Source organism: Aquarana catesbeiana, linkage group LG10 (assembly GCF_042186555.1).
Source record: "Aquarana catesbeiana isolate 2022-GZ linkage group LG10, ASM4218655v1, whole genome shotgun sequence".
Taxonomy (NCBI): Eukaryota; Metazoa; Chordata; class Amphibia; order Anura; family Ranidae; genus Aquarana; species Aquarana catesbeiana.
The window spans coordinates 12419955-12432008 of record NC_133333.1 but is presented as its reverse complement, the minus strand read 5'-3'; the positions used below and the strand labels follow the sequence as shown (position 1 = coordinate 12432008).

The 12054-nt window shown below is 41.7% G+C and overlaps 1 protein-coding gene across 4 annotated transcripts in view; it reads left to right on the top strand.

The window, feature by feature from the left end:
• The window catches only part of LOC141110340 (uncharacterized), a 113284-nt gene that overhangs the window by 39758 nt on the left and 61472 nt on the right, over window positions 1–12054 (top strand). The window contains exons 5-7 of one of the 4 annotated variants that reach the window (XM_073601640.1): window positions 817–1092; window positions 3038–3064; window positions 3206–4613. In XM_073601640.1, coding sequence (XP_073457741.1) covers window positions 817–1092; window positions 3038–3064; window positions 3206–3381 — 479 coding nt within the window. In that variant the 3' untranslated portion in view covers window positions 3382–4613. Of the gene's footprint in view, window positions 1–816; window positions 1093–3037; window positions 3065–3205; window positions 4614–12054 lie in introns of those variants that run through there. The other 3 variants (XM_073601639.1, XM_073601641.1, XM_073601642.1) reach the window with 3 other exon arrangements.

Genomic DNA, 12054 nt, shown 5'->3' with positions numbered 1-12054 from the left:
CTTACTTCCATCTCCGCCGTGTGCTGATGCTGCTGCTGCGCGCCTGTGTAGACTTCCGTGCAGGCCGAAGCCGGGGCCTCGATTTGCGGCAGGGCCGGCGGCGCCGTCAGGGCCGTGTTGGAGCGGGAGCCGCGGACCTCCACGAATCGGTCCATAGAGCGGGTACAGGTGCCCGAGGTGGTTGAGGGGGGTTTCTGGCTTCTGGGCCGGTTTTGTAGGCTGGTTTGGGCGTCCTCAGAGCGGGAGCTGATAAAGGGTGCAGCTACTCCATGCGGCGCCGGAACCGGAAGTAACCATGCTTTGTTGCACTGGTGTGCAGTCCTGTTGGAACAGGAAGGGACCATCCCCAAACTGTTCCCACAAAGTTGGGGGCATGAAATTGTCCAAAATGTCTTTGTATGCTGACACCTTGAGAGTTCCCTTCACTGGAACTAAGGGGCCGAGCCCAACCCCTGAAAAACAACCCCCCACCATAATCCCCCCTCCACCAGTGCCCAAAGCAAGGTCCATAAAGAACTTGAAGGAACAGAAGTAAGTCCCACAACAAAATCTGTGAAAACTGGAGTTATCAGCTTAAGTGCATCCTGTTCATTCTGTGTCTATTCCCCCTCTGAGATCACTTCAGCCCTGTATTATTTTGCGGTATTTTAAAGGCCAGAAAAAATATTTTCCGTCTATGCCAAAGTCCACACACTGCATATCTACTCCTTATCTGACTTATTGTTGGGTAAACTAATAAGTAATGCACTCTTTAGTTGTCAATTGAACCTAGGCGTTCTTATTTTGTTTTTTAATTTATTTTTGTCACCTCTACAGAAACTCTAGAAATCAGTCTCGATGAAACCGACCTCATCTGTACAACGAACGTTCAGACCTTGACAAATGTGACCCTCGTCTGGGAACTTGAGAATGGCACGTTGGTTGACGGTGATCCTGGCTGGCTCGCCAATTCAGATAATTCATATTGGATCAGTAATACCTTTCCCAAAAGCACATCCCTGTGTCAACCCTCGCAGAACGCCACCTTCACTTGTCTTCTCCAATACAAGGGGACAACTGTAGCGTGGAAAAGGATGGAAGTCCCCTGTGCAGGTACACTGAGCTTTTTCATGTTTACCATCATTTTGTCTTGGAATGTTAATATCCCAACTAATGTATGGACACTTTACAGTGTAGGCTCTAACAATAAACCCTTTTGGTCTGTTAATGATATTATTGAAAGTGTTTTATCTGTGCCAAAAGTGCAAAAAAAAAAAAAAAAAAGTTTGATCCTGCCAGAAATTCAGAGCTGTCCTGTGCACACTACTTTTTTCTTATCTCAAGAAGTCTAATTAGCCCTCCTAGTTCTTATCTTGTGAACACAGAATCCTTAGGAGTCTATTTATAAGGAATATCTCAATGAATGAAAATACCACATTACAGCCACTAGATGGAGCTTAAATCTAATAGACAGAATACAGGGGAAATCCCTTGATGGCCGTGCAAATGCTTGTTGCATTCATCCAGCAATTTTTTTATAACTAGACCCCTTAGTGCCTATGTTGTAGAGAAGGAAGAGAGGGAAGATTTTAGAAGTTTAGCGAAAGACAACTGGGCAGGGCTGACACCACTAAATCCCCAATAATGTTGTTTGTGGGGGGGATGGTTTGGAGTCCCCCATGATCTTGGGAGCAGTACTTTGTCAGCACTGCCCCTCAGAGGGTAAATCCATAGCTTCCAACTGTCCCTGATTTTGAGTGACAGTCCCTGATTTGGAGCAATGTCCCTCTTTCCTCTTCATTTGTCCCTCGTTTTGGTCTGATCTATATAGTTGTATATAAAATGCACCTTGTATCTATCAAAAAGAGTTTTCCAGGTCTAAACCTTTCATCCAATTTTTAAATTGCTGCATTTGTAAACTCCCAAAGCCAATATGAAGGAATAGTAGTGGTAAAAAAAATCTTGTTTTTTTGAACAATTCTCCTTTAAGGGGGCGTGGCAAGGGGCGTGTCCCATGCCCTGCATAATTTTGATGATAGGTGTCCTTCAATCCCATGTCAAAAAGCTAGGAGGTATGTAAATCTGTAAGGCCCTGCACTCACAGTATGTCCTCAGCTGCCCAGCACCATTCATCCTGAAATGAGGACACCTTGTAGCAGAGATAGCTCCAGATTGGGTAGAGTGGGGAAAGATTGAATCTTCTTTTACATATGTGTCAAACACAAGGCCCATGGGCCGAATCTGCCCCTCCAGGCCATTTTAGGCGGCCCTCGCACCTTTCCCGCAGCTCCTGCAACCCCCCCCCCCCCCCCCCAGTTTCTGACCTCACCTTGTCCCAGCAGTTGACAGCAGAGAGGAGGACAGAACTCTTCCTCCAGATCCTACACTACTCTGTGCAGCCACAGAGAAGGTTCATCTCTGCCCCCATTCCCCCTTTCCCCCTTCTCAGCACTCAGCAGCAGAGAAGAGGACTGAACTCCCCCTACAGATCCAGCACCACTCTGTGCAGCTGCAGCACCCCCTCCTCTCCACCCCACCCCCCCCCCCGGTCCCAGTATTCAGCAGACTCAAGCAGCAAGACAACAATAAAAACCTGACAGGGATCCAAACCCTTTCCAAATTTTCTAAGGCAAAAAAAAAAAACATTTACTATAATACTTTACTTGCCATCTGCTGGTGAAACCTGGTGCAACTCTTCCACTTTTATATGCTATACCAAAATATGATCGCCCATAGGGAAGACTTTAGCCATCTGAGTAAAGAAAAAACGTACACACTTTAATGCTATCTTTATTTTCATGATTCAAAGTTTGCTAAAAAAAATAAAAATAATTTTTAAAAATGCACAAACGATAGACAGACAAATAATATCTTTGCGTCTTCTTGAAGTACCTTGTGTGAGCACTAGATGGCGATTGCAGAGCACTTCCTCCACAGACCAGACATTACATTGTTCTCAATACTTTATGACATAAGATATAGTTGTTACAAACTTTCATTTTCTTTATTTGTTTGTGACTTTTTTTTTATTATTAACCATACATTTTACACGTTTTAGGTGAAACCATTGTCAAGATCCATACAGGTAAAGCAAAGCTGTTGTATAAATTCAGTCTATGTACATTTATTGAAATGATCCACCTTTAAATAAAAGTTTGCCTCTGGGTGAACTTGGTCTTTTAATAATGTTTTTTTATTTATTTATTTATATATTTATTTTACCCAGGTCTGCTGGCAGCCCATCAGCCTGTACTTCTATATAGTTTTATCCTGGGAAGTTCCCTTCTTATACTCCTCGTCCTTCTTCTGGTTTGGATTAAGAACAAATGGATCTTCAGGACAAACCCAGACAGCTCGCTTTATACAAACATTTCTGATTTAAAAAGAACGTATTGCTTATAGAGGATTTACTGGGATTATACAATCATTGAGGCGCCTTCCAAAAAGGATTTATAAATACTGTGAATAACGGCCACATGTTATAAACCTGCTGTATGTGGATGATAACTATGTATGAAAAACGGCAAAAAGTGTATAGGAAGTGAATGTGCTGATTGGCAATGAATCACCGAACGAAGTAAAGGACTTGTGCATCTCAGCTGATCTTCACAACATTTTTTTTTTATTTTTCTAAGTGCTCTTAGATAATTAAAGATGAAAACTGATTTGTTGGGATATTGTAATTTTTTCCTCGTCTCCATCATTTGTTCTTTGTACAGCAAATGTAAATTATATTTATTAAAAAGAATATTGGGTGGGTGAACCTGTTTTTACCATTCTGGCACAATCCCCTATAATAATGCAATGCAAAGAGAAAGATTTCCCATTAATCTCCTATACAGGGGGTTCATGGGAGATGGGAATTTTAGGGTGCCCAAATACTAATAAGTACTGAAAATTGATCCATTAAAATCAATACATTTTATTTATACATAAAATTTTAAAACAGTAGAGGGAACAAATCTTCTCAAAAGGGGTATATTTTGTTTCACATTTTTGACATACAGTACACAAGTACATCGGGATGAATCCCAGAAGATGTATGGGTCTGGATCAAAGCGTTTCACCCAAAAAAAAAGGGCCTCTTCAGGATCCACTTCTCAAATATTTTTTATAAAAAAATTAAAAAAAACAGTAGCTGGTAAGCAACAAAAAATAGAATATCAGTACAAAAAAATCAATATACTGTACCTTGCTTTGTTTCTGGTAGAGACATCCCCAAAAAGACTTGCAGCTGTAATTGCAGCGAAAGGTGGTTCAGAGGTGGTCAGAGGGGCTGAATACAAATGCACACCACACTTTTCACAGATTTATTTGTAAAAAAAAAATGTGAAAACAATTGATCAATTTCCTTCCATTTCACAATTATGTGCCACTTTGTGTTGATCTATCACCTAAAAACCTAATAAAATACATTTTTGGTTGTAACATGACAAAATGTGGAAAATTGCAAGGGGTATGAATACTTTTTCAAGGCACTGTATTGCAGTAAGGTTGACCAGTTTCCACCCATTTCAGTAAGGTCATCCAGTTTCCAACCACTGCATTAAGGTCGAACAGTTTCCACCTCCTGTAGTAAGGTCAACCAGTTTCCACCCATTGCCATAAAGTTGACTAGTTTCTACCAATTGCAGTACGGTTGACCAGTTTTCACCCATTGCAATAAGGTCCACCAGTTTCTACCCATTGCAGTAAGGTCAACCAGTTTCCACCCATTGCAGTAAGGTCAACCAGTTTCCACCCATTACAGTAAAGTCACTCAGTTTCCACTCATTGCAGTAAGGTTGACCGGTTTCCACCCATTGCAAAAAGGTCCACCAGTTTCCACCGATTGCAATAAGGTCCACCAGTTTCCACCCATTGCAGTAAGTTCAAACAGTTTCCACACATTGCAATAAGGTCAATCTGTTTCCACTCATTGCAGTAAGGTTAATCAGTTTCCACCCATTGTAGTAAGGTCAACCAGTTTCCACCCATTGCAGTAAGGTCCACCAGTTTTCACCCATTGTGGTAAGGTCAAACAGTTTCCACTCATTGCAGTAAAGTTGACCAGTTTCCACCCATTGCAGAAAAGTTGACCAGTTTCCACCCATTAAAATAAGATCAACCAGTTTTCCCCCATTGCTATAAGGTCAACAAGTTTCCACCTATTGCAGTAAGGTCAATCAGTTTCCACCCATTTTAGTAAAGTTGGCAAGTTTCCACCCATTGCAGCAAGGAGATCGTTCCACCATGGATTCCACTGTGAATGTGCCAGATTGGGCAGTAGGGAGGGGCAAACGGTTCAGCCCGAGCATTAGTTTGGGCTGAACATTTGCTCTTTTGGCCGTTCGTCTAATACCCGAATTTGCCAAGTGTTCGCCCAAAGCTTTGCCCAATCAGGGAGCAGTGTAGACTGGTTGTTAAGGATCGGGGCCAGGAAGCCAGCCGCGGTGTCCTGAACAACCGATGAGTCATCAGCTGTCAATGGGTTTCCCCACTGACAGCTGAACAATAAAAAAAAAAAAGTGCTGGTTAAAATAAAAAGAAAGAAAAAAACAGCGCGCCTCCCCCCCCCCCCAGTCCATACCAGGCCCTTCGAGTCTGGTATGGATTTGTAGGGAGCCCCATGCGAATATGTAAAAAAAACAAAATGGTGTGGGCCCCCCAAAATCCATACTGGACCCTCATCCGGGCATGTAGCCCGGTAGGTCAGCAAGGGGAGGGGAGCGAGCGCCCCCTCTCCTGAACCATACCTGGCCCCATGCCCTCAACATGGGGTGGGGAGGGGCGCTCTGTGGAATAATCTTGAGAAAGTTTAATTTGTTTAAAAACTTTTTAATTGTCTTGAACAGATGGGGGAGGAGTATTAGATTATGTATTAAACCTCCCCTCCAGCCTTCCCTTTAGTCCAGCACAGTTGTAGCGGCTCCTCCCCTGGACTGAAACGGCTTCCTCTGATTTCACTGCACACTGTGAGCTTCTCACCATGTGCATTAGAAGCCACAGCAAGTCAGATAGTGCCCACCTCATTTCCTGACGGGAGTACATCTATTTCTATTACTTTCAATCTTGGAGACAATGGTCAAATAGATAAGGCAAATGTCCCCATCGCGGGCACAGGAATAAAAACATTAAAGGTATTTTAACCCTCACCACTCCATCCAAAACAAGAAAAAAGTTTTGGCTATACATACACTCTTAGTGTGTTAAAACAACTCCCCCCCCCCCCCAGAATGATGCTGGATGTGAAAAAAAAATGAATTGCAAAATATTCCTCTATTACCACAAAGGATATATATCCTATTTTCTGTGCAGAAAAATGTCTTTACAAACCCAGATATCACCTTGTAAAAGTAGCAGTGACATCATCACTGAGCTCTATACAGTATAGCCTGTGCAGACAGCAAAGCTGTAGGAGAGGCTCAGAGATTCTACCCTCTACAGGCAGAAAATGACAGGAGGGGGCGGAGACAAGACCAGTCACCCTGCACAATGAGAGATAGCAGAGCAGTGGGAGGGGCCCAACAGGCTCCACCCACTACAGGCTGCCTGCAGAAAACTGCTGGAGGGGGCGGAGATAAGACCAGTCACCCTGCACAAGGAGAGAGAGCAGAGCTGTGGGAGGGACCCAGCAGGCTCCACCCATTACAGGCTGCCTGCAGAAAACTACTGGAGGGGGCGGAGATAAGACCAGTCACTCTGCACAAGGAGAGAGAGCAGAGCCACGGGAGGGGCTCATCAGGCTCCACCCATTACAGGCTGCCTGCAGAAAACTGCTGGAGGGGGCGGAGACAAGACCAGTCCCCCTGCACAAGGAGAGAGGACAGCAGTGATCAGTCTTTATTACAGGAAGTCTCACACTGGATTACTGCACAGATCTGGAAGAAATACACATAACCAATGGATGTAGACAATATTTAGTTATCCCCAAGGGTAACTCCACTTTTGTATGAAAAAAATAGCGAATAAAAAAAAAATACAGCGTATACAATTTCTTCACAAGTCACATTGTAATTGAATGTTATTAAAAATTCCCTTTCCTTTTCAATCTGCAGCCGCTGTAATTTTCTGTAAAATGCAATGTACACAGATGATGTACAGAGCCCCCCCCCCCCCCGAAATGTCATTTCCTGCTTGTGTGATTGGCTCACTGATTTTCCCAGAAGTCTGCACCAAGATACAAGTCAGATTTTGTGCATCCCCTGCAACACAAATGTCATTTTTGGTGAGACACTCCCAAAGGGAAATCATGTCTAAGGCTATGTTTCCACTAGTGCGTCCCCAAAGTCGCGCGATTTACACTGCGACTTTGCTATGTGATTTGTGGTGTGATTTGTTGCGACTTTAAAAACGAAAACGACTTTGTGCGACTTGGATGTTCTGCGATTTAGTCATAGTGATGTAATTCCTTATCCTGCTTAGTTATTTCCCCTTCCTCTTTCGTTGTCACGTGTTGTATGTTGCTTAGCAAACATGTTGGCTATGCAATATGTTGGGTCAGCAGTCATTTTGGCTGCTGTAGCAGCATTCATAGATGAAGAAGAGGAGGATATCCGGAGGAGGAGAAGGCATAGGTTTTGGATCCATCCCATCATCGCCCAAAGGGAAGTGAGAGGCCAGTTTGGGGTCCTTTACAACGACCTCCGTGCTCATGAAGACAAATTCTTCAACTACACAAGGATGTCAATTAGAAGGTGAGAACATTTTTTGATGTCAACTTAAAAATGCTGCAAGATATATTTATGAAAATGTGTATATGCCTGGTCAGTGTGACTCTTTTTATAATTTTTAGCTTTGAATAGCTAGAAGTGTTAACTATAACCTGATCAAATTGTTTTAAAAAAATGGAACTAGATTTTTAAATGTTTCATTTTTACATGGTCAATGTAGATAATAGCCATATTTTTTTTCTTTACAGTTTTGATGAATTGTTGGCTTTGCTCTCTAGCCATCTAGAGCGACAAAACACAAGTTTCCGAAGGAGTATTCCAGCTGTTGAAAGACTCATTATAACATTGAGGTAACTTTTCATACCTACTTTTTCTTCTTCTTACCTTATATGTGGCATTTGGATATCCACATCATTCCTTTATCCTCTTTACATGAAGTAAAAAAATAAATACTAGCATGTAATTGTGGGTGAGATTGTTTTTACAATATTAACTTTCCCTCTACATCACCAGTGTCTTTCTCCTGCTCCTCTTCTTCCTTCACTTCCTCAGACACCTCCTTCCTAGCTCATTTTTTGTTCTTTTATTGAAGTAGCTTATTGTAAATATGTAACATTCTAATAAACTGTTCGTACTGTTCCATTTTAGGTACCTGGCAACTGGACATTCCTTTGCAAGTTTGCATTATGAGTTTTTGGTTGGCAAAACTACTGTTAGCAATATTGTCCACGATACCTGCAGAGACATCTGGAACGTCCTTAGGGATTTGGTTCTGAAGAAGCCCACTTGCGAAGATTGGTGCAAGATAGCGGACGTTTTCTGGGATCGTTGCAATTTCCCGAATTGTCTCGGGGCAATTGACGGAAAACATATGAGGGTAGTGATGCCCATCGGCAGTGGAATCAAATACTTTAACTACAAAAAATATTTTTCTTTTGTATTACTAGCAGTGGCTGATGCCAATTATTGTTTTAGCTATATAGACATAGGATCGTATGGCAGCAGCTCAGACTCCAGTATTTTCCAAAGATCATCTTTTGGAAGAATGTTGAGGGAAAATGGTCTGGACCTGCCACAGGACTGTCGGTTGCCAGGAACAAATGGGCCGCCAATGCCATTTGTGTATGTTGGGGATGAGGCCTTTGCTCTCAGTGAGCATCTATTAAGGCCTTATTCCAATAGGTGTCTGAGTGAAGAGAAGCGAATCTTTAATTACCGGTTAACGAGGGCAAGACGAGTGGTAGAATGTTCATTTGGCATTTTAGCAAACAAGTGGCGTTTGCTACATACACCTATTAATTTAAAACTTGAGAATGCAATATCTGCAGTAAAAGCAGTATGTGTGCTTCATAATTTTGTTAGAATTCGTGATGGCTATCTTTTTGAAGATTCCCTCATGCAATATCTGGAAGGTGCACAATGGAGTGCCAGTAGGGGCACCACCAATGGTGCCACTGTGCGTGAGGGATTCTCGTCGTATTTTATGTCTGCTGCTGGGTCTGTCCCCTGGCAGCAGGATGCCATTGCATAATGTATGTCATGCATTTTATTTTACTATTATTTAGATGTCTGTTATGTTTAATTGCATCCAAATGCAGAATAACAGGTCTTTAACACAAATTAGAAAAAAAGGATAAGTAGAAAATGCGTAATGTAATTTTGTGCAAGAATGCACCAAAAATAATTTTTGGTTTGGGTGAACTACACCATTTTGTTTTTGTTTTTTGAACAACCACAACAAATAATAAAATAATAAAATATTTCACTTTGAACAACACAAAAATAAAAGTCATAAAACAAATAAAATATATAATCAGAATCTTTTTTTACAAGCAAAATCTTTTTGCAAGAAGGCAAAAAAAAAAATAAGTTCCATGAACTCAAAAATTTTACGGCTGTTGTTTTGGCATCCACAACCAACAAAAAAAAATAGAACAAGTCTTAAACCCACAGCAAAAATAATAGAAAATTACAATTGCTTGTATGTTTTGTTTTCAGTGGTCCCAGAAACTGAACTATTGGTTGGTCCAGGGAAATCCACTGATGGTCCCGGGGTAATATTTCCTTTCAAGAAAAGGCGGAACCTGACTGGGTGTAGGCTGCCTAAGTTGGTGAGTGGTTGGGGGGCCGAGGGTAGAGGTAGTTGAGGCAGGAATTGGATGCAACATGCGTGGCCTTGAGGGATTCAGCATATTACCATACTGGTCACAGTATGGACGGCTTATTGGTGGAGCATACTGTGTACTTTGAAAGTGAGGGTATTGTTGATAAGGGGGATATTGGGGAAGGGGGGGTTCATATATGCTGAGGATGTTGTTGGCCCCTCACCCACAAAGGATTGAGCAGTTGACATCAAAGCCATCCTAAAGTGCATATTTTTTCTCTGGGGGTACCTGTTTACATATGTCTAAAATTACAGTGAGAAATGCTGTGTCTTCACACTGGTTTTCAGCCACTTTAGTGGACATCTGACTGACTACATCTAAAATTTTATCCATGGGTTTCACAGGCCTGGCACTTCCCCTTGAAGATCTTCTCAAAGGCCTAGAGACATTGCTAGGCCCTGGTTCTGCATCCTCCTCATTCATTGAGTTTGTTGTTGACCTTGATTCATCTACGAACACTTCGTTGTCAACATTGTCTTGGAATTGTTCTTGCTCCTCCTCCGCAGCAGCTTCCTCTGACTCATCTTCTGGTGCCAAACCCTGTGTGCTGTCTTCCCAGCTTGCTTTGGTTCTGAAATACAAATCACATATTTTTAAAGTAAGCATTACAATTTGATATGTAAAATTCATAACATATGCCTTCTGATAACTTACTCTCGCATTTCCAACACCGGTTTTAAAAAATCAAGATCCCCGGCATGGGCATATGGGGCTAATCTTTTTGAGCCGGAACCACTCCTTCCTTCTTTTAATTTTCGTAAGTACCGGTTGTAGCAGTCTTTGAGACTTCTCCATCGAGTTTGTAACGAGTACACTACAAAATATAAAGAAGATACCAAGTTAAAAAACATTCTTTATTAACTGCCCATAGGTCATTCATTTGCTAGCCTGCATAATTGATTGTGAGGAAAACAACCACTAGATATATTATCCATGACACCTGCATAATTTGTCGTGCTGAAGGATGTTGACAGGGCCATCTTTAATGTTATTTGGACCATGGGCAAATATTATTTGGTGGCCCACACACACACAAACACAGATTTACTTTCCTGCAGCCACAGGTTGCAGAAAAGAAACTAGCTAAATTCCACCATCAACACAGATAGTGTTGACAGGGGATTCCCTCCTGCCAAACCATTGTGATCTCCCAGCAGGAGAAGTGGTCCCCACCAAGAAAACCCAGTGCACATTGTCAACACACACCCATTGGTTACTGAATATTTAAATAGGTGCCAGGCGCAAAGTGCTAAGCAGCATATATCAACCACTTACTTTTTGAAGAGCGTTCTGTAGCTGATAAAGAGTCCCAGGTATCATAATATATGCGAGCCACTTCCAACCATGCTCTCTCCTTCTTTGCATGATCTTTGTAACCTGGATCTCTGAGGTCATATATTGCCGGAGGTTGTCTGACAAGCCGAATAATTTCTTCATTGTCATGAACTTGTCGCTTGTTCTTTCTAGCCCTAGGCATGCTTCCTGCTGTCTTCCACACTCACATACATCAATATAGGAAGTGATGTATTTGGGAGGAGCAGAGATCATGTGCTTCCGTAGACTTCCGTGGAAGTCGCAACAAAGTCACGGTGTCAGACATGTACATGCGACTGCATTGCGAGTTAATAACCGTTCTATGGAGAACAAGTCGCACCGAAGACGGAACAAAGTAGTGCAAGAACCTTTTTTGGAGTCGCTGCGACTTGAGTCGCACCAATTAGAACAGGGACCATTGAAATACATGGGTTTTGACTTGTCATGTGACTTGACATGTGTCAAGTCGCACAACAACTCGCAGTAGTGGAAACAGAGCCTAAAGTGATGTAGACCCTGAAACTTTCCTCATTAAAGCAATTGATTACTGATTGATAATTATAAAGTCACTCCCATTTACAATCACTGTGCACATGGATACAGAGAAACAAACGGCTATTTCTTCAGAATAACAAAAGATAGGAATCTGCTACAAAGTTTGTTACAATCCCCACAATGTACAGAGATCACCCAGAGGGGAGGGGGGTGGTTTTCTCAGCAAAAGTGGATTTAGACTGGCCATACATTATACAATTTTCCTTCAGATGTACCAAAACCATGTAATATGAGGTCAGACCTAAACACTTTCATGCCTATTTCTGACATTTACTTAGAACCCCCAAACATTTTATATATATATATATATATATATATATACTGTATATATATATATATATATATATATATATATATATATATATATATATATTTTTTTTTTTTAGCAG